This window comes from Thalassophryne amazonica, chromosome 3, assembly GCF_902500255.1.
Source record: "Thalassophryne amazonica chromosome 3, fThaAma1.1, whole genome shotgun sequence".
Lineage (NCBI taxonomy): Eukaryota > Metazoa > Chordata > Actinopteri > Batrachoidiformes > Batrachoididae > Thalassophryne > Thalassophryne amazonica.
In genome coordinates, this window is record NC_047105.1 from 75,490,424 (window position 1) to 75,517,456 (window position 27,033).

The 27,033-nt window shown below is 39.7% G+C and overlaps 1 protein-coding gene across 1 annotated transcript; it reads left to right on the plus strand.

The window, feature by feature from the left end:
- The first annotated feature begins 7,800 nt into the window (after window positions 1-7,800).
- Window positions 7,801-26,801, plus strand: suox (sulfite oxidase). Its single transcript, XM_034166829.1, has 5 exons — window positions 7,801-7,864; window positions 21,020-21,090; window positions 21,578-21,749; window positions 23,112-23,384; window positions 25,502-26,801. Exons 2-5 carry the CDS (start codon window positions 21,032-21,034, stop codon window positions 26,723-26,725), a joined length of 1,728 nt encoding a protein of 575 aa, XP_034022720.1. The 5' UTR covers window positions 7,801-7,864; window positions 21,020-21,031; the 3' UTR covers window positions 26,726-26,801.
- The last annotated feature ends 232 nt before the right edge of the window (window positions 26,802-27,033 follow it).

Consider the following 27,033-nt stretch of genomic DNA (forward strand, 5'->3'; position numbering starts at 1 on the left):
AAAAGGGGAAAATCCCCACTTAAATTATATCATCATGTCTGTCACTTCATTTTTCTTGTGAAAGGCACATTTTTATATTTTGCTATGTTTTAATGTTTATGATATTCTGGTCAAGCAATTTGGAGAGAAGAATAACGTAGGTTGAACCCGAATCATAAATGTAGCCTGTGGCAGGAAGTCAGGATTGCAGTATTGCTTATCTGCATGTTGCCAATAGGTAGCACTAGAAAACTTTGAAGTGAGACTGCAAATTTTTTTTTTTTTTTTTTTATTTATGCACTCACTCACTTTCAACCGCTTACTCCAGTTAAGGGTTGCGGGGGCTGGAGCCTATCCCAGCAGTCACAGAGCGTGAGGCGGGGTCCACCCTGTACAGGACATCAGTCTGTCGCAGGGCCACATATAGACAGACAAACACATTCACACCTGCACACACACCTACGGACTTTTTTTTTTAAGAATCCAATCCACCTAACCTGCGTGTCTTTGGATGTGGGAGGAAACCGGAGCACCCGGAGAGAACCCGCAAACTCCACACAGAAAGGCCACAGGTGGGAATCGAACCCATTACCTTCTTGCTGTGAGGCAACAGTGCTAACCACTAAGCCACCGTGCTGTTTTTATGCGTTTAAATGTAAACCGTCACTTGAGAGGGTTTGTCTACTGAGGCAAATACACAACACATTCAGTAAATACTACAACTTTATGAAACTACCTTTCTAATTCTAAGTTATTTTTAACTTACCTGTGCAGGCTGACTTTAACTCCTTTTTGAGGGTGCTTGGTTCCACATATACAACTGCAGTTAAAATAAAGACCATAAAATATACAATTTTGAGTGCAGTATTGCTTAAATGTCCGTGCCTACAACAACTTTAAAATTCCATATCCAACTCACCATATTAGTAATAAGTTCAAGATTTGCAAACAATCATTCAAGAATTGGGTTAGTTGAGTGTGTTCTGGTTGTTACTTTCTGTGTTTGGCGGTTTCTGATCTGGAAGACCATAAAATCAGGATTAGAGCCAATGTTGATTTATGCAGTGCTTGATTTTTTCCCCCCGCCAACACTTTGGCATGCCACATGTTGACTTGGCAACTTCACAGTCATGGGGGCACTTACATAAATTTCACATCCTGCTTAAAAATGATCGTCTGCTCGCTATTTTCGTGCTAATAGCGCAAATGGCTACAGATTTTCTAAGTGCCAAGTGAACGATGTAGATGTTCATGTGTGATCTGGAATTTGGCCATCCTGCTGCAAGAGGGTTGGATGGGCTCTCGCAACGCATGCTGTCTTTCAGCCGCTTGTGTGCGCAGATAGTTGTAGCAACAGGTGTACGAGGCATTGGAGGCAGCTGCAATTTTACACATATTGCATACGATTCCTGCTTCATGCGCAATTCATGCGTAATTCGACCACATTCGTACCATGTGTGAAGGGGCTCTTTCTGTTGGTGGGCTTCCCACACATGCCTGATGAAACCACCTCAGGCACATCTCACACTGGATCTGGAGAAGGGAGAATAAATAAGGCATTTTTTTGACAGTCTTTTCAAAGTTACAACATACATCCATTTTCTATAGCTGCTTATTCCACCTTAGGTCTGCAAGGGGGCTGAACCCTATCCAAGCTGTCATTAGGCATGATAAAATTACAATTCCCCTACCCCTATCCATTTAACTTCCCGACATTACATTTTATTAATTAAAAAAAATTTGTTACCCAGTTGAAGTCCGTCTCGTGTTGTCTCTCTGCAGTAGTGGCATAAGTCTGCCAAGTCATCTCTTTAAAGTTAAAATATAACATACCTGGTTAGTTTTTCATGTTTTTACACATTTACTGTGCAAACCATTTGTGATTCAAAATGGGTCTGTCTGAAGAGCTCAGTAATAGGGAGGGGTGATGATTCTGAAGTTAATTTTTTTGCACAGAATTATGTTATCTATACCTATTTAGGCAATGAGTCACCATCAAGTTTGTTTATAGCTTCCAAAAACCCATTTGGACGGAGCCGAAGAAGGTATTCGGTTTGAAAATTGCCGAAAATATCAACAGCAATTTCATATCTTGAGAACCGTTGCACTTAAAATTTGGCTCAAAATGTTCCTTGACCCCAAGTTTATATACAACTTCAATCGTAACAGTGTCTATCGTGTTTTTTTTATGACTAATTGAGAAAAAAACCTAATTTGTCCTAACAAACTTGGAATGGGCAGAGGCTCAAGCAAACTTGGAGAAGGCTGGCATGACCAGTAAAGAAGCAGCAAAGGTGTCCTGTGAGAAAAGGAAGCTGTCTGATCGTGAAAAGTTAGTGTCCTCGGGTGGCCATTCACCAGGGCAAAGCAGGTTGATTACTTGAAGAGAAAGAAGCCAAGTAACAAGGAAAAGCAGGACAGCCTTTACACAGAGGTGAGGTATGCTCGGGATACAACACTGTCTCTAACCCGAACAAGTGAACTGTTCAGACTCAAAGAAAAGTACCAAACACTTCCATTGCAAAAGCTGGCAACAAACCTCAAAGTGTATCTGAATAAGGTGCCAACAAATGCGGGTGTGACTTGGCAGGATTTTGATGCTGCTGCTGCCAAAATAACAGCTGCTGCTGACCAACTGTAAATAGAATCTCTTTTAGTTTCAAGACAATATTTGTACTACTTCTGTTATTTCGCTGATCACTTTGAATGCCCAAGAACATGTATAATAGATGAATAATTGCTTTTGACATAAAAACACTGTTGCTTATAATTAGTTCATTGTGACCATGTTATTCTTTACATGTGATGATGATACCTCAACAGATGTTCCTGATATAAAAACTACATAGATTTTTGTTTCTTGTGATTGATGGTATGTATTAAAATTAGTTTTTTTGTCAATTACTTCTAAAAAAAAAAAAAACACCAGATAAACTTATTGTTACTATAGAAGTTGTATATAAACTTGGGGTCAAGGAACATTTTCAGCCAAATTTCAAGTCTCTAGGAGCAACGGTTCTCAAGATATGAAACTTCTATTTTCGGCGATTTTTGAAACTAATACCTTTGTCGGCTCCGTCCATATGGGTTTTTGGAACCAAATGACCCAAAAATTATACTGTTATGTTTATTCCATGTATATTTCCATGTTCCATGCAAAAATTTATAGATTTCAAAAAAGTTTTTAAATAACACCCCTCCCTATCAGTAACTTTGAGCTGTAAATCTGGCAACTATTTTCTTTGTTGCCTGCATGTTACCACTTCTGGTTTAGGGTCCTGACTATTAAACAGGATGTGATAAGCACCAACCCAATTTCTTTAGGTGTATAAGAATGTACCATTTTGGTGGGACCATAATGAAATTAGAAAGTAACATTATGCACTTAGAAATAATGTAGTCATTTCTGTATTTACATGTTGGTGGACAAAGGAAGAGTTTTAAACTACATGTACGTATTTCTATACTCTGTTCCCCCAGGTATCTTTCAAGTGATTAAAACTGATCTTTTGAGGAACCTTCATTTTTTTGTGTCCAGCACACAGAGCTTCCAGCTATTTATATCAGTAATAAAAAATGACTAAAAGCGATGTGTACGTATACACTTGAAAAACTGGAACTGTGCTCCACCCAGTGTTTTTGGCGAAACATTTTTACACAGTGGCGACTGGGGCGCCACCCTCCCAGATGTGAAAGGGAAAAATTATATATATATTTTAAAAGTACTATCAATGTCAGTTTTACTTAATAGTATGTGCCTACATGTAATCTGAATTATTAAAACACATTTCCACCAAGTCACTCTCATTCAACAGTGCATTTCCACTGACAGAAGCACAGAATGTATCATTTCTCTTCTTGGGCGCTCACTCATCAGCCCCTTGAAGTGCAGAGAAATGACCAATTGTGTATGTTGCTAAGGAAAATAATAATGATTTGGCCAATCAGCATCACCAAATTTAATATCTTGTGGGTGAGAGAATTGGCGCCCATGGACCAATTGTGTGCGGTTGCTAAGGAAATATAATAAATATTTGGCCAATCAGCATCACCAAATTTAATGGTTTGGGTCGCCCGTGGATTTATCAAAGTGCTGCTGTTTTTGGCGGAAACAGAAACCCCACTGACATTTGGGTTATATTTATTGTTTGGCAGGTTATATTTTGCCAGAACAACACACCTAGCAATATTTGACCAGATCTCCTCGCTGATTGGCTAGTTTAAATGACGTCATCGTATAGTTTATTTCAACATGGCGGCGCCCTCGGCAAAGTTGAACTGGACCATATTTTGCCGTATGCGGCACGGAACGGCCGCTGTCGGGCGGGAACTTAAAGGCGATTGGAGTTTAAGATCTCCTTATTTCACATTCATGGTAGTAGATCGATATTGGTGATTTTCATGATTGAAAATTGGCATATTTTACCATTCACTATTTTCAGGGGTGGACTGATCAAAGGTTTTGCAGACATGACACTGACAGAGGAAAAAAACAGGATAAACACACGTGCTGACGTGGACTTTTGTATTTTCGTTTTTATTCTGTCTTGAATTTGCAGGTTTTGTTTATCATCCCTGCCCGACACAGAAAATTACCAAGACTGCAAAAATTCTGTCCACCGGCGCTTTTCAACACGTGGTGGAAATAATTTCGGGCACGGCTATGCCACGTTTTTGAGCTGCTTTTAGTGTCCGAGAATCCCTCTGGCAGTAGGTGATTTTCTGATCCATTCAAACGACTTTATGGCACCCAAAACGGCATTTAAAGATGAAAAATTAGCACCAACACTCAATGCGGAGGACGCCCCCATATTGAAATACCCTCTAGGACAGTGGTGTCCAAACTATTCCAGAAAGGGCAGAGAGGGTACAGGTTTTCTTTGCAGCCACTGACTCCAGCAGGTGATTTCACTGATGAACTCATCCCACCTGCTCAAAGTGATGTTAACCAGTGAAATCACCTGCTGGAGTCAGTGGCTGCAAAGAAAACCTGCACCCTCTCTGCCCTTTCTGGAATAGTTTGGACACCACTGCTCTAGGATAACATCATTTGAAGTACCTAATCAGCGAGGAGAATATCCGCTAGGAGTGTGTTTGCCGGATCTGGCAAAATATACATTTCATTATTGTCTCCATGTGTGTTGCTGGAGTAAGTTGAAGAATTTTGGGACTTTACAATGCTGCTCCCATTATGATCGGGCCTTCTCTGTTGCTGGGCCCAAACTTTGGAATAAATTGCCCCCTGAAATGAGAATCATCTCTGACTTGGAGCTTTTTAAGTCCAGGCTCAAGACATATTTGTTCAGGCTGGCTTTTAACACTCAGTAGCATGATGGCGCTTTATTTTATGCTATTAAATGTTTTTATGCATATTTTATTTTATTGTTTTTGTAATGGTTTTACTGCTGGATATTTGTTTTTACCATGTTTTGTTTTTAAATTTTGTTGTAAAGCACTTTGGTCACTTTGAGTGTTGTAAAGGGCTCTAGAAATAAACTTGATTGATTGATTGATTGATTGAATTGTAATTTTCCAACTGTTCATTTGAATGCCTGTGCTGGACTGGGCAGGGAAATCTATTGGCACACCAACCCCACCAAAAATTTTTTTTTTTTTCCACCAGCTGCCACTGTTTTTACACTTACAAATATTGAGTAAATGAAAAAGATGTGAAATCATTTAAATATAGCTGATCTTGGTAAATATACCAGCTTAATTAGTCCTTTCCAAATATTCTGAATGTAATTTACCAAACAAATTAAGGATATTTCCAAAGTGTATTTTGTTAACCAAATCCTAATTTATTTCAGTGACAAATTTACTAACAGTTAACAGCCGTTTCATTTGGTGTATCCAGTTCAATCAAATGAATGTGTTTTAGAGATTTTATTAAGGCAGTGTTCCTGTTTCTTAAAACGCAAACCCACTGAATTACTTATGGACAGTGTTTGTGTGGCTTTATCTCTTGGTGTGGTTCAAGTGAACGTGACTCAAGTCGGAAAAGGGAAAAAAAAAAGACCCAAAACACGAAATGCATCAACAACAAGAACACGTTTTATTTTCATACTGGAAATAGTAGGTTCAAAGATGAAATAAGAACGTTGACATGACAAATGATTACGTGTTATCGTTTTACTGACGAGAAATTGTATGCAGACTGTGGAAACCGCCTCTACGGCTGCTGTGCGCGCTCCCTACACTGGGAAAACAGATTATTTCAGGGGAACTGAATGTTGTACAACACCTGGTCAAAATTTCCTCTGAAATTTTTTTTTTCTGCCAAATGTATTTGATCCATTATCAAAATGTAATCTGTCTGCGCACTGTAAAAACTATTAAAATATGATGGGAGAGGAAAGACTGAAAGCAGCAAACTGTCAAATCACAGCCTTTTGTGTCTGATTTATCAACTGTCAAATGATCAACTGTCGGGCTTTTAATCATAGAAATGACTCCGGTCCCACATGCGAGGGGTTTAATGGAAATACATTGCGATCGGACGGGCCATTTTATCGGATGTGAGTGAAAAATCCATTGTACAAAATCCATTATATACGGTGTTTATTACATGGAAAACAATACAAAAAACTTTGGGACTTTTTTGTCCGGTGACTGTGAATATCTGGTTTACACAATGACGTTTTAGATGAGTTTTACTGTCCATGGAACTGAACAATAAATTTACCTCAAAACTTTACGATGAAGTCGCTTCCGTCTCACACAGCTATTTTCCCAAATTTTTTGTCTGTTCTGATCTGAAGGTAATCTGTACATCTTCAAGCCCTTGCTGTGTCTATTTGTGCCTCCAAATGCACAACAACCCGGCATTTTCAGCAAATAAATAAATAAAATAGCTGGATTTACATGCAGACACATTAACAGCAAATGCTATTTTTGCCCCAAGATGGCACCATGAGTCACGTGACCGATTTTTCCGACTCTCTATCCGAGAGTGCGAGATGGCTTATTGAAATTAGCTGGTTTTGTTTTCTCACTTGCTTCTAACCGCTCTCATTACCTGGAAAGATGACATTTATACACCAAGCTGACCTGAAATGAACCACTGTACATTAAACTGACTTTACTGACGAGTCTCACCCCTTTGAAAAGTGACCAAATTTCATCGGCCAAAATGGACACCAGAGGACGCTCGGTGTAAAGTCCGCGCCAACCCAATATAGTACCACTTTTTTTTTCTTTCTTTTTCCTTCCTCTCCTCCCTTATCTCTCCACGTACTCACTTACTATCCCAGCAGTTCGGAATTCTCCATTTCTTTATTAATATATGTCAGACTTCATTAATGCTCTACACCCAAACAGCAGAGAAGCTTGAATCTTCGAAGATTCAAGCTTCTCTGCTATGGAAACCACCGGGACAACTGAGAGCCGACACAGAAACACTACACCTAAACAGTTGGTGGCGGTAATGCACCGTGTCGGTTTGCAAACCGCCAACAAACTCCACAGAAGAAGAAGTTGGTGGTGGTGACGTACCACCACGAAATCACAGCAGGAAAAAAAAAAAAAAAAAAGTGGAGTGAAAAAATTCACACCCGGGGACTACATTGGCTAGAACATGCTTTGAGACTGCCACAAGAGTAACCAACAAGGACAGCACTAGAAGAAGCCAGGCAGAGAGTGAGAAAACTAAGAGGAGGACAGAAAACAACGTGGTTCATAAGAGAGAGACCTTAAAGATCTGGAGCTAACACTAGATGGAGCCAGCGCGCGCCCAAAACAGAGAGTGGTGGAGGAGGACGGTGGTAAAATCAGGAGCGCCGTGTGCACCTGCGCGTAGTGCGTCACTGCAGCAATAAACTCGACAGAAGAAGAACAACAACAACAGAACTACATCACTGTTTAGCTTCACGTGCGTCGTTAAAAGGTAAGCAACTTGCTGTTATTGACAGAAACATTAATTCAGCGTTTCTTTTATCTACCATTTGGAGGTTTTTCTGACAGAACGTTGGCGTCTCCCTCCTGTTAGCTCGCGTTAAATGATGAAACATGGGGTAAAATGGGGATTGGTAATCACGAAATGGAGCAGATTGACCCAGACTGCCTCAAAATAAGTACTTTTATTTGGCTTTTGTTTTTTGTGAGATGCGCTCAGTACACGTACTCGGGGCAGGTGCGCCATCTGGTGTTGAAGAGATGAAACTTCAGTCAATGAGTTAGTCTGCTCCATGTCGTTACGTTTTACCCGCATTTCGTTATTATTAGCAGGCCCGGCGCCAGAAAAAAAAAATTAAGGGGGCGATGAGTTTATCACAGGGGGCGGAGTCGCCCGCCCCCCCCAAAAAAGAAGGGCGCACCGGAGGGTACCTGCCTCTGAGCGTGCGTAATGAATTGGGTGCGCTCCAAGAAAGCTCGTGTATTTGGGCTAAACCGTTGTAAGAGACTAAGAGTAAAGAGTGATGACAGTATTTTTTTTAATTATTATTTGAACTTATAGACCCTCGGTCAAGTGATCTCCTGCATACCACAAAACCAAACCAACAACTGATCTGAGAAACGACACGAGACAGTAGATTAACCCCACATACAGCCCTCCATCACAAGCGCAAACACAGCGCAATTGGGCATGACAGTCACACAACGGGTCAAAGATGTGATGCAAAAAAAAAAAAAGTGATGCAAATTATTAGTTGGGTGAATACATTTTTAAAAAGGAATAGTTTGCATCATGTATCATGCTCAGTTATCATGTTACAGGGTAGCATATGTCACATGTCATAGAATCCAATGGATGCTGATATTGTTTAACCTTTACTTTGCAAGCCAAGCACGCAACAGTCAGAACTATTCCATTTATTAATCCTATTAGCTCAACCAGTAACTTGCACCACTTTTTAACCAAAATTGAAGCAACTTTAACTTTTGACCCTTGTACAAACTGAAATTGACCTTTCTCAGTGTTCTTGCTGTTTTTACCCCATAACTCCAGACCATTCATTCACAGATAGTCCAAACTATACCTTTTTGGATTCTTTATGATCAGACAAATAATATGAATACCTTTCAATATGATTGGAGCATTTTTAAATTTTGTCCCCTGTGTAATACTTCAATTGACCCCTTCTTGGCCGCCTATTGGAAGTTCACGTGGGTACTCGGCATTTTTAAAAGAGTAATGTCTAAGGAGTATGTGTGCCAAATTTGTGCCAAATTTGGTGCTTGCATCACCATTTGAAGCATTTTTTTCAGTTATCCGCTGCACTATTGTTTATCGCGGGAGTTACGTTCTCAAAATAGCCCGCAATAGGCGAAATCCGTGAAGTAGACAGCGTTAATAGTTTACAATTATTATAGACGTTTTAAGGCTGTAAAACCCCTCACTGCACACTTTATACACTTTTCTCAAACAGGCATTAACATTTTCTCACTTTTCTCTCAACACTCTCAAAGTTCAAATCTTAGTAGAAAAATAAGACCAACCTGTTTTCAGGCCCAAACATTTGTTTGAGAAATAAAAATAGAATGTTTTCCTATAAATAATTATGATGGCTTTTAGAACTAACGAATTTAATTTTAACGATCAACCTACGAGGTTGGACACATAAGAAATTATTAATAGTGACTGACCAGTATTTCACAGTTCCTCTGATCACGCCTGTTTGTCGTGGCACCGCTCCGCTGAAGGCCTCGCTGCAGGTCTCTTTTTCTGAGTGAAGAACACAGTTATGGGTAGTTGTTGGCGCTCTTTTTTTCTTCTGGGCAAGAAGATTCTTATAAACAGACACGCAGAACACAATGCGCGTGCTCTCCCTTCGCGGTGCCGCAACAGGTGTCCCGTCATTTCGACAGAACACCGGCCTGCTTGATGAGGACGCAGAGCACAATGCGCTGTAAAAAAAAACACAAAAAAAACATGCAAAATTGGACTAAAAAAAATCTGCGAAACTGCAAGGCGCTATATTTTCCAGTATTTCTTTTTCTTTCTTTTTTCTTTTTATTTTTGATAACTCTCACATCCGAGGGGGCGAGGTTGATGACGTGAGGGGGCGTTGCCCCAAACGCCCCCTCGTGGCGCCAGGTCCGATTATTAGTCTCCATTTCGCGCCATTATGTTGAGAAAAAAAAAAAATCAATAAAAGTACTTATTTGAATCATATTTGGAGTCAGTCTGCTCCATTTCGTTACATTTTACGTCCGTTTCATTCCATTTTGTATTTTAGTATAGTCTCGCTGGTGTCTGTGGTGGATTATACAACTTTTCCAACTGTGCTGCGACTTTTTTTTCTCAATAAAAACTGTTAAAGATGATCTGTTTTTAATTTGTTTAAATTGACTCATAAGAAAAAATTTGGAAGTCATAATCTTCATTAATTAATTTTTCTGCAGCTTATCTGGTGTCGCGACCGAACGGTCCCCCACCCCCAAAAATCGCTGTCACTGCGCATGTGTCATTTCAGAGCGTCAGCAGCAATTCACTGATTATCGGTCGTTTCTAATTAAAACTGCCTAGTTTCTGCTTAAAACTGACTTTAGAATGATTTAAGAGGGTTTACTTTGTCATCCGATGGTTAATAATCACATTATTCCCTTTGATCGCTTTGGGTGTAGAGAGTCAGACTCGGACGCGCTGCTGCTATGCTCTGATTGCTCCCCTGTCTTTTATTATGAAATAATGCTGAATTTATGTGGAAATGATTGTTGTACAAAAGCTTCAGATATCTGTCGCTGAGATACCTGATGACTGGAGTGCAGTTTTAAGCAGAAACAAGGGGGTAATCGTGCACCGGTGCTGATGCTCAGGAATGATGCTGGTGTGGTCTGACCAGACCAGGAGCTGAGATAGCCTACCATACACCCCCTCCACACACACACACCAAAATGCCACCTGATTTTTTTCCCTCAACCTCTATAATGTCCTAAATGGAAATTTGAGTGGTAACAGGAAAATAACTCATTCCTGATGTACATCTTGGTGCAATATTCAACTGAAGGTTGAAAACAACTCGCGAGTGCTGTTCGCGGTCCAAATTTTTTGCACTTTTTGACCTTCTCTAAATACCTACACATATAATATCAACCATATCAATGTATTTTTGAAAAGCACATTTTCTCTACTTTAATATAATACCCATCTCATTTCTGTAATGTAAAATGGCACTTCTCAGTATGACTTGCAGTACAACCATATGTATAACCCTAACCCAGACCAAAAATTTTCAAAGCATTTTATAAAACGTCTTTTTTTTTTTTGTCAGAAAAACTGAAGCCTCATGACCTAGAATAAACACCAATATTACATTTAGAAATCATTAGCTTTCATTTGACACCAAAACTATGGTGATAGCTGAAGTACTGACCGAATGATAGATTGCTGTTTGCCTTGTGTTGAATACGTTCACAGCACAGATGTACATAATTCAATTCGTTGTGAAGTTTTTCAAACATTTTCTCTTATGTCTCAATTACTATACATTTATGTAAAGTTGTGCTCATGGAGAATTTGAAAATAATGGCTAAAATGTAATTTAGGTTAACAATAGCTACTAGCCAGATCACTCACCATCCACCCCATCACAAGAAAATGTCATTTAATCTTTTAAAATGTTTAATCATATCCTATATCAAACTTTCATTGGAAAAAGTATTATAAGTCATTGTAATTTATAACACCAATTCCAGTGAAGTTGGGATGTGGTGTAAAATGTAAATAAAAACACAATACAATCATTTGCAAATCCTCTTCAACCTATATTCAATTGAATACACCACAATGACAAGATATTTAATGTTCAAACTGATAAACTTTGTTTTTGTGCGAATATTTGCTCTTTTTGAAATAGATGCCTGCAACACATTTCAAAAAAGCTGGGACAGTGATATGTTTACCACTGTGTTACATCACCTTTCCTTCTAACAACACTCGATAAGCGTTTGGGAACTGAGGACACTAATTGTTGAAGCTTTGTAGGTGGAATTCTTTCCCATTCTTGCTTGATGTACGACTTCAATTGTTCAACAATCGTATTTTTTCCATTGTCGTATTTTACGCTTGATAATGCTCCACATTTTCAGTGGGCGACAGGTCTGGACTGCAGGCAGGCCAGTCTAGTATCTGTGCTCTTTTACTATGAAGCCACACTGTTGTAACACGTGCAGAATGTGGCTTGGCATTGTCTTGCTGAAACAAGCAGGGACGTCCCTGAAAAAGACGTTGCTTGGATGGCAGCATGTGTTGCTCCAAAACCTGGATGTACCTTTCAGCATTGATGGTGCCATTACAGATGTGTAAGTTGTCAATGTCATGGGCACAACACACCTCCCTACCATCACAGATGCTGGCTTTTGAACTTTGCGCTGGTCACAATCTGGATGGTCTTTTTCCTCTTTTGTCCGGAGGACATGATGTCCATGACTTCCAAAAACAATTTGAAATGTGGACTCATCAGACCACAGCACACTTTTCCACTTTGCTTCTGTCCATTTCAAATGCCCTCGGGCCCAGAGAAAGCCATGGTGTTTCTGGATGTTGTTGATGTTTGGCTTTCACTTTGCATGGTAGAGTTTTAGCTTGTACTTGTAGATGTAGTGACGAACTGTGTTAACTGACAATGGTTTTCTGAAGTGTTCCTGAGCCCACGCGGTAAGATCCTTTATACAATGATGTCGGTTTTTAATGCAGTGCTGACAGAGAGATTGAAGGTCACGGGCATTCGATGTTGGTTTTCGGCCTTGCCGCTTACGTGTAGAAAGTTCTTTAGATTTTCTGAATCTTCTGATTATATTATGGACTGTGGATGATGGAATCCCTAAATTCCTTGCAATTGAATATTGAGAAACATTGTTCTTACACTGTTGGGCTATTTTTTTCACGCAGTTGTTAATAAAGTGGTGATCCTCGCCCCATCTTTGCTTGTGAATGGCTGAGCCTTTTGGGGATGCTCCTTTTATACCCAATCATGACACTCACTTGTTTCCAATTAACCTGTTCACCTGTGGAATGTTCCAAACAGGTTTTCTTTAAGCATTCGTTAATTTTCCCAGTCTTTTCTTGCCGCTGTCTTAGCTTTTTAGAAATGTGTTGCAGGCATCCATTTCCAAATGATCAAATATATGCACAAAAACAAAAAAGTCTATTAGTTTGAACATTAAATATCTTGTCTTTGTGGTGTATTAAATTGAATATAAGTTGAAGAGAATTTGCAAATCATTGTATTCTGCTTTTATTTACATTTCACACAATGGCCCAACTTCATTGGAATTGGGGTTGTAACTTTTTACTTTATGCTTTACTTTACATAGAAATAGAATGTTTTCTGCCAGCTGAATATTGTAACCATTTCACACATGTATGGCAATCATAACATATATAATTTTTCAAGCATAGGATTTATAGTTTAAATTATAGCCACATTATTCTTGCATTTCTTATATCATTCAAAAATTATATTACTTGAAACAATTCACCATGTTATACACATTCCTGTCAACATCCATAACTGTAACATACAATGTTCAAATGGTTTAGGACAACTTATGCAGTTAAATCTAGTCGAAACACATGTCAAAATCCTATCATATCAGTGTTTGTGGGCTTGTTATGATGTGTACACAGAACACTGAGATTCAGTCATAGTCAGTGTCACTGTCTGTGGTGGCAGTATCATCAGTCATCACTTTCACTTTCTGTATTGCTGTTATAGTGGGATGCCTTGTTGTCATCTTGCTGGTTACAAATGTCCTGCAGGTTTTCTGGTTGACTTTCTCCTTCATACTACAGTGGATAGAGACCGTCATCTGCCATCACCCAGCCATGACCCTGAGCTTGAGATGGAACAGTGGGATTTGCAGTGTCTGCACTCTTCCACACAGCAACCTGATAGTTAGCTCTTCGTATGTGCTGTGTTAGGCTCTTATGTCAAGGTGGCAGAGCAGACATGTCTATATTGCCAGCAACTGACTTTCCTTGCTTGATACACAACTTGTTGATGCGGTTAAGCCTGAGGTCATTGACTTTTTCAGCTTCTGTGTCACCATACATGGCACATGTCAATGCTTCAAAGTCTTTGATGAGGTCTTCTGAGATATTCCAGCTGTCACCAAGTTTGGCAAGCATGGTAACAAACTGTAGGGTTTTCAGCATTTTCTTCAGTGGTACAAGTTGACCTTTTCCACGGAAAGCACTTGTGGTGTCACTTTCAGTGAAACCATGGACACCTAGGAGAAATATTTGTACCATTGAAAGAATGTAAAAACATTCATTATTTGTTTCATATAACGGCTAAAATAGATAATTGTCATTTGATATTTTATTAATTTATAAACAACAGAAAAGGGACTTACATTTTGGTGTTCCACTGTGATGTGTAGTCCAGTGATGCTGTGCACTGATTTGGACTTTCATTAAAAAAAAGACTTTGTGTAGTTCCTCAGTCCAGCCAAAAATCACATCAGAATTTCATGTTAGCAGTTTTTCATGCATCCAGGCGGTTTACAGCAGAGTAGATTTTTTGTTTGTGTGTGTGTGTGTGTGTGTGTGTGTGTGTGTGTGTGTGTGTGTGTGTGTGTGTGTGTGTGTGTGTGTGTGTGTGTGTGTGTGTGTGTGTGTGTGTGTGTGTGTGTGTGTGTGTGTGTGTGTGTGTGTGTGTGTGGCAGTGTCAGGTAACTCAATCAAATTATCATGTCGCTGTTCGGTCCAGCTGTGTACCTCCTCAGTGCAGCGAAAAAAAGTCACGTCAGAAATGAGTCCAGGTTTTCTTTCTCTTCCTGCTAACAGACAGCACAATGGATTTGTTTTGTGTGTGTGTGTGTGTGTGTGTGTGTGTGTGTGTGTATCTTACAAGAATTAGCAGTGTCAGTTAGCTCAAATTATGTCTCAGGAGAGTCGTGTCCCCTGCACACACACGCAACCTTGTTGGCGCGTGCGTGAACAACAAAAATAAGACTGTATATGTCCTCAGTGCAGCAAAAAAAAAAAAAAAAATCACGTCAGAAATGAGTCCAGCTTTTGTTCTTTCTTCCTGCTAACAACCTCCAGGTAGCACAGTGGATTGGTTTTGGGTGCGTGTGCATGAGCATGCGTGGGCGCACACGTACTCGTGCGCGCAGGGTTCTAGCTAGGATAAAAATTTTAGCGTAGTGGTAATATCGAGAGAGCGAAGCAACCGAGGGGGGGGATGGTGCGTAAGGGGGGAAGCTTTTGAAAATTCAAGCTAAAAATTGGCCATTCTAGGGGTACCCAAAGGGGAAAAGCCAGGTACGACCCAAGTCCCTTCATCATGTCCAGAAGGCTGGGGAAGTTTGTTGAGTGGGCAATCTCATTCTGGGTTTGCCAGTACATGGCCCTCAGTGAGGCAGTCGGAGTCCATGGACATTTTTAAGTCAAGACTTAAAACCTATTTTTATTCTCTTTATGAGTAGTTTTTATTTTGTTTTTTATTCTTTTACTTCTGTTTTTAATTAGGTATTTGAACATATTTATTTATTTTAATTTTTTATGTTGAACTGTTCTGTGTGAGGCACCTTGAGATGGCTTTTGTTGTAATTTGGCGCTTTATAAGCTGATTAAATTGAAATTGAACAACATTTTATTGAGTCTTAAATATGAAATTGGTTACTGGATCCTTAAACTCTGGACATAATAAACTCTACATTGTGGATCTTTGATCTCTGGACATAAACAGAAATAAAATCTGTTAGCTTTTGTCAAAAGCATTTCCTTTCAGACATTATTATTGGCATGAATGTCTTTCCATACCTATGAACTGAGCTCTTGCAGCTGTGCTGCAGGTCAGGTTTATAAAGAATGCAGGACGTCTCATTTTGGGTTTGTAGTTTGTCTGTACTGCAACGTTTGTAGGAGGTGTCATTTTACTTAAAGCGGCAAATTGTTTTGTTTTAAGTTAGTAATTCCGAGCGGACTCTGTCTCAGCACAGAGCCGCGCAGCGTTTGAAGCTGTGCCAACGGAACGACGGACGATTCTCGTTTCTCGACTGCAACAAGACAAGAGTCCCAGTTAGTGACTTTAATCCACACAAAAGTGACTCATGATGTTTTAATGGCTTTTAGAGGGGTTAAGAAGCGGACTTACCGCTTCTGAAGAGCAGTGAATCAAAGAACCACGAGCCATTGAATCGAAGCATTGCTTCGATTCACGCTTCAAACTGGAGTTGTGCTGCAGAAACGGTTGATTACAGACGCTGTATTGAAAATAAGCGTAACGGTCCAAAATTATAGCGTAACGGGCCGTAACGCAAGTTTGCGCTAGCTAGAATCCTGCGTGCGCAAGCATGTGTGTGTGTGATGTGCACAAGGACGTACGCACATGTGTATGTGTGATCACATGTGCGCGCGTGCACAAGGATGTGCACGCTTGCATGTGCGGGTGCACGTGAGAGTGCAATGGTACCAACCGTATGGAACCAAATTTGCACTCTAAATGGAACCAAGCCACACTCTGAATGCAATGCAACACAAATGGGATGAATTAATCCATCTCATGTGACATACAAAGCACCAATCAAATGACAAGAATCTACTCAGTCGTTATATAAAGTTTGATATTGGATATCATTAAACATTTTAAAAGATTAAATGACATTTTCTTGTGATGGGTTGGATGGTGAGTGATCTGGCTTCCTTGGTTAATAGCTATTGTTACCCTAAATTGCATTTTAGTCATTATTTCAAATTCTCCATGAGCAGAACTTTACATAAATGTATAGTAATTGACATAAGAGAAAATGTTTGAAAAACATACATCTGTGCTGTGAATGTGTTCAACACAAGGCAAACAGCATCCAAGGCCGTCATTCGGTCAGTACTTTACCTGTCACCATAGTTTTGGTCTCAAATGAAAACGAATGATTTCTAGTTGTAATATTGGTGTTTATTCTAGGTCATGAGGCTTCAGTTTTTCTGAAAAAAAAAAAAAAAAACTTTTATAAAATTTATTTATTTTTGGTTATATCAGATGGTTATCTAATTACAACTTGGCTTTTTTTAATGCCTTTTTTTGTTTTGTTTTACAAATAAAAAATGGCATATTTTACAAAAGCTCATTTATCTGTAAACACCAACACACGACACACCTCACATTAACGTGTTGGTTAACATAAAATGAATCAACCGATCAGTGTTAGTGGAGGCACATTTTACCCACAATGCCATCTGTCTGTGTTTGTTACGAAACTTCAGAATTAATGCATTATTCAACATTAAAAGATATGTTATATCTTAACTTTGCACAAATGACAGAATTGACATTAATGGAGTTATTCTATCAGTATTCATTTTATTTATACACCAAACCATAATTCAGCACTGCTTTATTTTCCAAGACCTCGGCCTGATGGCAGTGTCGTGATTGAGTAGAGAGTTGAGCTTGTGGTTCCTCTCAGTTGCTTCTGTGCTGGAAGCCATGTACTAAACTGGAGCTTCCAGCAGGGGACAGGACCCTCAAAGGCAGAAGTGCTGACTCGTTGTTTGAGTCTGTTGTCGCGTTTGATGCTTCCAAAAATTTAATTTAATTCTGTTAAAACTCAAAATCAGCTTGTTAGTAGTTGCAAGTGTACCGGAGACGATACTGGAATTTATCGGTTATCTGTAACTTCCGATACAGTTTTGGGTGGTTTATCGTTTTAGCTTTATCGAAGATAACTTTTCAGTTATCTGATTATCCGTTATCGAAGTTAATTTTTTGGTTATCTGTGCCCACCACTGTTATAGATAAATGCTATGCTCTGATTAAAAAGTGTTCCTTTTCATTTTTTGAGCACTATATTTATCTGACAAAGAGAAAATGTGTGGGAATAGATGTCAGAAGTATTCAAATAAATGGTGTTATGCTGCATATACACATGGGCAAGACACGTTACAAATGTCATATTTGCTTAATTCGTGGCACATTCCTGACATTCTTAACATGACTGAATACATCTGAATAGATTTCTTAATAGTGCGTGTTGGTGCGTGATATTTGTGATTTTCATGGAGCATGTTTTTGGCTGTCAAAAAATCTTCCACTAATGTCACACACACCCTCATTTTGCCTCATGTCGTGGAGGTCGCAGCTGAGTGTGTTGATCCGTCTTGACTAGTGGTAATCCTTAATAGAGAGTGACAGCGTTCTTCTCTGACGTGCACACAATTAAACCCTGCTGCACCGCATTCAGTTTCATTGCTGCGGTATGCTGAAGGACAGTGACGCCAAGTCAGCTAAAAATTTCGCTGCAGTGCTCCTCAGTGCACACCTGCAGGTGTTCCACCTGCTGCATGTGCCTGATGTTTGGGGAAAATGCGCGAGAGCAGAGCCACATGGAGCGACACATCTGGCTCTCTCTCCGTCTCCTCCTCCTCTCTGTGCCACTCCATGGCACAGAGCCCAACTAAGCATGTAGTCACAAAGTTCTTCTGCTGTGGATTTTGAGGAGCAAACTGGAGCGATCTGAATTGTTCAGCAACTGATGGATGAATATGGGGGTGTGTGTGGTGACAATTCGCCTCATTCACAGTGTGACAGAACTTAATGCGCTGTTACGTGCGATAGCGTGCAACAACGCGGAACATTATACTTGACCACGCGTAATGGTTCCTGATAACTCTCCAAGAACACGTGCCATTAGTCGTAACCTGTGGTAACAGGTTGCAGTACTTCCTGAGGACACCTGATGCCTCTGCCTCAAATCATCACATCCGTGAATCGTGATCAGCGGCCAAGAATGTATACTTCATGGCATTCCGTAACTTGCCGTCATAATGTGTAAATACAGCTTAAAGATGAAACTGGTTTAAAGGAGATGTCCTCAGCAATATTTGCAATTCATTTTTCAACCAAAGTTCTGTTTGGTTCCAGTTCTCATACTTTTCATTAACTGAGAAATTATGTCTATTATGCATGGGAACTTTTGTTTCACCATGTGTTTTTGTTGTTTTGTTTTGTTTTTTTGCTTTTTGAATTCACAATCTTTTTTCAGGGTTTTTTTTTTTTTTTTTTTTTTTCCCAAGGGGGTGGGGGGCAGAGGGCAGAAAAAAAAAAATGAAAGCTGCTGTTAAACTGCAGCTCAGCACTTATCTGCTTGTTTGTTCATGTCCCCCTGAGCTGATTAGCTCCTCATGTGGGGGTGTGAAATGAATGCTGGTTGGTCAGGATAGACGTAGAAAGGTTTAAAGGTTGAAATCTCTTCATTCCTCTGAAATTATTCCAGTGAAACAGAATGAGACACAAAATTCATGCAAATGAACAACAGTTTTTGAAGTTACACATAGACACTGGTTCATAGTAATAATTCATAACCTAAAAACACTGAAGTAGTGGTGTATATAGTGCTCAACGTGTATTGTTTATGGTTGCCATAGACTTGTTTTTGTGTCGGTCTCGAGCAATCATGTAACACTCAGAGCAAAAAAGCACATTTTGAGCAAAGAACATAACATTTTGCAAGAGGCTGACCGATATATCGGCTGATATGAGCCTTTCGCCAACATATCTGTATCAGCATTATTTTTTGCTGATTGTAAAAAACATTTATTTTACCAAATAAATGATGCAGAAAAACACATTGGCTGTTGGAAATGGTGACATTACAGTTTGTCCTGCAGAGGGCAGTGAACCATGGCTGGAATCACTTCATTACCTCTTGGCCATGAATTGCTGCTATTTATTATCAATCAGAGTAGGCATTTTACACCAACAAGAGACAAGTGGTTGCTATACAACCAGCTACGCGTGGCCAAAATAGATAAGTCAATTCAATTTAATTCAGTTTGTCATTTATATTAGACAATATGTCAATTTTATGCAAATGCTAAATGATGTGAGATAGTGACTGCCACTATCTGAGTAAAGGTAGCATGGCTACAGTGTGATGACATGATGTACGTTGGGTGGTTGTTGGTTATATTTATAGTTACTTACAATGAAGTTCATATTTAAACTCTAAAACATCAAGTCTCAGTTAATCTTTTTTTTTCATAAGGGTTTGATAATGATATGTTCGGAATCATCGCCATTTTTTGTCTGTCGGCAGATATTGTATGTGACTTTTTTCCCAAAATATTCTTTCATTCCAGTCCTGTCTGAAACCCCTGCCCCATTACCCAGTATTACTGCTGTTTTCCAAAATCATATACGCCCCCCCCCCCCCCCCTTTCAGGATTACTACTATTTTCCAAAATCATAGAATCCCCACCCCGGTATTATACAAAGTAAAAATTGATACATCACCTTAATTGAGGTGATACAAAATATATATGAACATACAATTGGTCAGTGTGTTCATGAATTGCCATTTGCAAAGTTCATAGGTTACAACAAATTTTTACACATTAAAATATTTCTATAATTGTTTTTAATAATATTGAAGCCTTTTTTGCATTTCTGAGTGTCTTACATTTTTCCACTCTGTGCCTAATAATTTCTTTTGTCTAATTTAGATGAACTAATATCAAATCTTGTCATTCATTAATTAATTTGCTATATTCCCTTATTAAAGGGTCATGGAGAAGCTGGACCCTATCCCAACAGTCATAGGTGGAGAGGCAGGGTACACCCTGGACAGGAAGCCAGTCCGTCCCAGGGCCACAGAAAGACAAACTCATTCATACTCTAATGAAAAGATGCACAATTGTAGCATAATTAGACCAGAAATCTCCAATAAGGGGGGAACCTTCCTCCACACCAAACCCCTCAATCACTAAGCTTTTTTTTTTTTTTCCAGAATTGGGAGGTCTGTAGTGACATCTATTGTACTTGAGGCCTGTCCCATCCTTGATACAGATTTTTTAATTTCTTATTTTATCTTTAAGCTGTGGATCAGCTCAGACATTAGATTATTAGATAAGAGGAAACATTACCTGTGAAAAAACGAATTAGTATGAGGTGAAAATACTGTAGAAGTATGAATTAATGTAATTGTTGAAAAAAGTGTAATTCCTGAGTTTAATTTTTGGTGAGTACTTTGGGGGATGTTTCAGCCCTTTTTGTGTCATATTTATGAATGAAATCATTTTTGAAATTATCTTCAACATTAAGACCAGGCTTTTTATATTTTGATGATGCTTATTTTCATTTGAATTTCTTCTCAGAACACCAATGCAATGCTGCTTCTCAGATGCTGCCAAAACCTAACGAAATTTGGCCGGCTCCACACTGAAAGGTATGTACAATAAAATTACCTCTTTTTTTTTTTTTTACTTTAAATTTTGGCATCATACTGGGAATTTACAGGGTTTGTTACTTACACTATAGATTGGTGCAGTAAAACTACACCTGGTCAAATCTCTCTTCTTAATGAATGGTGCGATAACAGATTAGAGTCAATTTTAATGGCTTATTGTGTTGTGTTACACACTTTAAAAAAAAAAGAACAATACATAACCTACAATTGTAAAGTTATTATTACATGTAACACTTGACTTTGGCCAAAAACATTAGTCTGAAATAATTGTTCTTTATCAGTTAAATTCAGCTCAAGCTGTCTCTGTATGTCAAACTAATTGGGATAATTTTTGTCAAGTAACTGTAGAATGTTTCTGCATCTCTTCATGTAATCGCTTCAGATACAGATTAGGGTAGAATCTGTTGTTTGTTAATCAATTTTTGTCTTACTGATGTCTGGTCTTGATAAGGTACCTTGCTTACAGATTTCTTCAAGCGACGCCTGTTGTGGCACCGTGTGCAGTTCACCTCTGGAGCAGCAGCCGTGAGGATCAGAGGTCATACCAGCGAGTCCACAGTCCCAGATGGAGGCCTGTCCTGGCAGGACTGCTGGCTGGGACGGGTGCCGCACTGATTTATGGCCTCAATTACCACAAGGTTTGGAAGCGTTGAGAGCTGTAATCACAGCCTGTCTTTCTGTCGTGCCAAGGCTAAAATTACTCAAATGAAAAGATTTTTAGTTGTATTTTAAATAAAATGGGCAACTGAAATGCATTAGTTTTGAATAAATCGTCACTGGTGTTTGCCATTCATTTTGGCATCTTATGAACCGAATTTTTAACTCAGAATTATTAACAACGGAGTTCCATAAGCGTCAGCGAAACCGGCGACAATAATGGCAGACCCCACCAGTTTAAAAAATGATTGGTGTAAGTGATTGCAGCTGATCCATTATCTGTATGGACTGTCCCCCCACTGCCCACAAATAGGCACACATGTGAACCGCAGATTGTTTGCAAAGTTTACATAAGTGTAATATTTTGTGTGTGTGTAACGTGACTTGTATTTAATGTGATAAATGTTTATTTCAATACATTCACGGTAAAATCACAGTGAATAGAGAGGCAGCACATGCACATCATGAACGCAGCCTGTGAAAAACAGCCTCATGTGCATCTGTGGAGGGCAGCTTTTCCGCATTGATTTCAAAAGCCGGATTGATAAATCAGCTGTGTGGCCTGTTAAATAGATCAAAACTCTCATCAGAATGAATAAGTCGATAAGAATCAGCCCGATTTAAGATGTTTAAATTTTTTTTTTTATTATTATTAGTCTGTTAAACTTAATTCACTAAAAACAAGTGTGCGTCCTCTCACTTCATCTGTGTGGTGGAGCGAGCGGCCAGGGGTTGAGGGGTAGTGAATTGGTGAATTTTATTGCTCATTTTATGATTTATTTTAATGATTTAAAAAAAATCACTAAAATTCAATTTATGCACATTTTTCTAAACTGAGTGCTGTAGTATAACCAGCAGGACTCCACTGATGTGTGCAGTGAATTTGGTGACGCCAGACCTGAATTTATTGAATATTTTCTGTCATGTTTTTGCACTTTGTAGACAGCCCCTATGCTTCCATTTCACAGTCTCTTGCTCATTTAGGTCAATATTTTTTGCAGCTCACAGGACAGCTCATATGGATAACAATAAGTTGTAGCTCATCTACCTTCCTGAGGTTAGAAACCTGTTTGTTTTTCTACAGCATTTCTCTTAAGATTATTGAGTCGTTTACCGGGGGGGTAAACGGTGACAGGTGGACCGTCTACATTGAAATTTAAATGACAATAGTGGGTACATGTGCCCACTGAGAAAAATAGTCTTTTTGTATGAAATGCAAAGGTGTTTTTTAAACCAGTGGATCATTTTTGAGTGCCTCCCATTTTTCCGGACAATGCTTTGACAGGAATAACTCCAGGCAGGAAGTTAGAAAATCAACACTCTCTCTCATCTCTCCTGTGCAGGCTGAGCAGGCCGAGTCCGTCCAAGTGCAGAGCAGACAAACTCGCTCAGCTCTTCCCATCTTCAGCCAAGAAGAAGTCTCCAAACACCGCACTCTGCAAGATGGTGTGTGGGTCACCTACAAAGGGAGCGTCTATGACATTACTGATTTTGTGGCCATACATCCTGGAGGCAATAAAATCATGTTAGCTGCAGGCGGGGCCCTTGAACCCTTTTGGGCACTGTATGCTGTACACAACCAGGACCATGTACTGGAAATGCTTGAACAGTACAAGGTAGGCAAACATTTTGTCTCTATTCTTTAATTCAAAGTGAAGTAAGAAATGTAATTGCAAAGAAAAGAAGATGGACCCATAAAAAACTGAGACCATCAGTGACATTCAAAAAGAACTTTTTTTTTTTCTCTCAATCAGAAATTTTGTTCACTGAATCTAAACATAAGTTTACATTTTCTCATGAACACACACAAAAATAAGTCAAATATAAAACAATTACATATTCCAAGTAGTAAAGACAGAATGGAACTTATAATATGTAGACTAGCCTTTGTTTCCTCATTGTGCCAGACAGGTGTTGAGTGCTCAGAGTGTGTGGATGAAAGTCCAGAGCAACACATTAACAGGACACTTCATGCATGACCTGTAAATCATTCATGAATTTGTACTATTGCATGGACCAAGCTGGGCACCTATTTGTAATATAGAATGCAGAAGTGTGTGTGTGTGTGTGTGTGTGTGTGTGTGTGTGTGTGTGTGTGTGTGTGTGTGTGTGTGTGTGTGTGTGTGTGTGTGTGTGTGTGTGTGTGTGTGTGTGTGTGTGTTAGTGCTGTCATACACAGAAGTCACAGTTTGGTACGAGTTCGGTTTTATGTGCAGTAGCTTTAATCTGTCAGCAGCAGAGAGCTGTCTTTAGCCGCTGTATTACTGTGAGACTAAGTATAAATGTAAACTTTCATTAAGTGCTGGAGTTGGTTACATCTCTTGTTATTGCGTTGGGGTGAATTTACTGTACACTGCAATGTTTTGTTTTTGCAATGCATCGTGCCAGACTACCTTCAGTATTTTGCCCATTTTAAGTTTGTGTCGTACCATCTCGTAAAACCACCTTCTGTACAGATTTGAAATCATTGTGCACAGTGTTGCTATTCGGTGGCCATCATCTGTGAAAATTTTAGTGGTTAGCACTGATGTCTCACAGCAAGAAGGTCATGGGATTGCTTTCTGCCTGGTCCTTTCTGTGTAGACTTTCCATGGTGTCTCTGTGGGTTTCCTCCAGGCACTCCAGTTTCCTCCCACAATCAAAAACTTGCTTATTTTAGGGTCTGCTCCTTTCTCTGCCCCTGATCAAGGAAATGTATCTACATCTGGAGTTGGTCCCTAGGCGCCAGACTGTGGCTTTCCACCACTCCTAGTGGTTGAATTGTGTCCAACTGTAATTAGGATGGGTTCGGTGCAGAGGACACATTTCATTGTGTGTATGTACAGTGACAATAAAGACCTTCTTCTTAATTCATATAAAATAGCAATGTTTGTCAAAAATTGGTGCCATTTAATCTTGAATGCAGTCTGATGTCATCTGGTGACAGTGACTCAACTACAAATGTGGCATCTATGCGCTTTCACTTTTAGGTTTGTATTTCATGTGAAAAAAGGTAAAACTGTCACTTGCTTCAACTGGCTGTTGCGCTGTTTTCCTCTGTTCTACTTGCACTACAGTCTGTAATGCAGGGGGTGTGACCACGCCTCCTGCACTCAGGTGTAAGACCACACCTCCTTTTACATAGAATATGAAACTAGACTGGCACAGTTTGTGGAAATGAGATGAAATGTAGGTGAGTTATGGAAACAACTAAGCAAGTGTGTATAATCATACTGTTCAGTCGTACTGTGTATTTTGTGTAGTTTTGTGCACTGAATTGTCATGTGCATATCGTACTGTGTGTGTAATTATATATATATATATATATATATATATATATATATATATATATATATATATATATATATATATATATAAAAAATGTATTGTGGCACCCCTAATGTCCATATCGTAACAGCTGCTATGTGTCACCCTCTTCTAGGTGCTACTATGTGAAATTATTTTGTAAATGTGAAAAGTTCCACATATTATTGTATAATGAGGAGAAGTGAATTATAGTTAGTGTTAGCACTCCTTCAAGTGGCCACTTTAAAAAATGTTTGCATAATTTTTGCCACAATATTGTCAGTTTTTTCCACACAGGACCAGATGATTGGTTGTGATCCACTGGTATGCACAAACTGTCAGATATGTTTCAGAAGAAGGTAAAGGTTAAGATGAAAATGTGTGATGGTACTGAATTAGTCCCTTGTGGATTTATGAAATGTTTGTGTGTCTGTGGTTAATAAAACAGGTTGGTGAGCTGAGCGCAGAGGATCAGAAGAAGCAGCAGGCTGTGGAAACATCAGACCCCTACTCTTCTGACCCTGAACGTCACCCTGCCCTGCACATTAACAACCTGAAGCCCTTCAATGCTGAACCACCACCTGAAATCCTCTCTGACAGCTACATAACACCTTCTGCTTTCTTCTTCAAAAGGAACCACTTGCCAGTCCCACATGTGGATCCTGTTTCATATCGGCTACATGTGGAGGGACTACCTGGAGGAATGTTGTCTCTGTCTTTAGAAGACCTGAAGACTCAGTTCCCCAAGCACACAATCACTGCCACACTACAGTGTGCAGGTAACCGTCGATCGGAGATGAATAAGGTCAAACCAGTGAAAGGTCTTAACTGGGGCATTGCTGCCATTAGTAATGCCATATGGAGCGGTGCTAGGCTCAAGGATGTGCTTTTGGCAGCTGGCTACAGACCAGAGACGGCCCAGTGGGCTCACCATGTGCACTTTGAAGGTCTGGACAAAGATGTGACTGGGACTACATATAGTGCTTCCATCCCTATCAATAAAGCAGTTTGTGAGGAAGGCGATGTGCTGCTGGCTTATGAAATGAATGGCAAGACTCTTCCTGCTGACCATGGCTACCCTGTTCGTGTGGTGGTACCAGGCACGGTTGGTGCTCGCAATGTAAAATGGGTGGGAAAGATTGTAGTGAGTGCAGAAGAGAGCAGTAGCCACTGGCAACAGAATGATTACAAGGGCTTTTCCCCGGGGGTAGACTGGGATACCGTTGACTTTAAGTCTGCTCCCTCAATCCAGGAACTGCCCATCCAGTCAGCTATCACCGAACCAGCAGACGGCGCTGTGCTGGATCGTAGTGTGGAGGAGGTGACAGTGAAGGGGTACGCGTGGAGCGGCGGCGGTCGGGAGGTGATACGTGTTGATGTTTCACTGGATGGAGGACATACATGGCAGGTGGCCCAGCTGAGGAGTAATGATAAGGGACAAGCTCCTGCACCGTCTCCTCCTCCGGGACGAGCCTGGGCGTGGAAGCTGTGGGAGCTAACAGCTCCTCTTCCACCAAAGGCTCAAGAGCTGGAGATCGTTTGCAAAGCAGTCGACAGCAGTTACAACATGCAGCCAGACACTGTGCCACCCATCTGGAATCTGAGGGGCGTGCTGAGCAACGCCTGGCACAGAGTAAAAGTGAAGATCAGAGAGGATGAAGATGAGGAGTAGACTTTATCTTTGAAGTCGAGTGCAAATCGGAAACAGAAATTTTTTTTAAGTCTGTCACTCAGACTCTGAAGGAAAATGATTCACAGCATCACATTTTGCAGTACACAAAGGAATTAATGACTCATCACTTCAAAATATTTATGTGTTTCTTGTGAAATTGTTTGACGCACAACCGGAACAACAGCAATAACTGACCAAAACATATCAGATGCTGATGGCTCACTTTGGGCTCACCTCAGTGTGTTCATACTAATCTTTATGAATTATAGAAAAGGCATTTATTTTTGCAATCAGTATTGATATCTGTA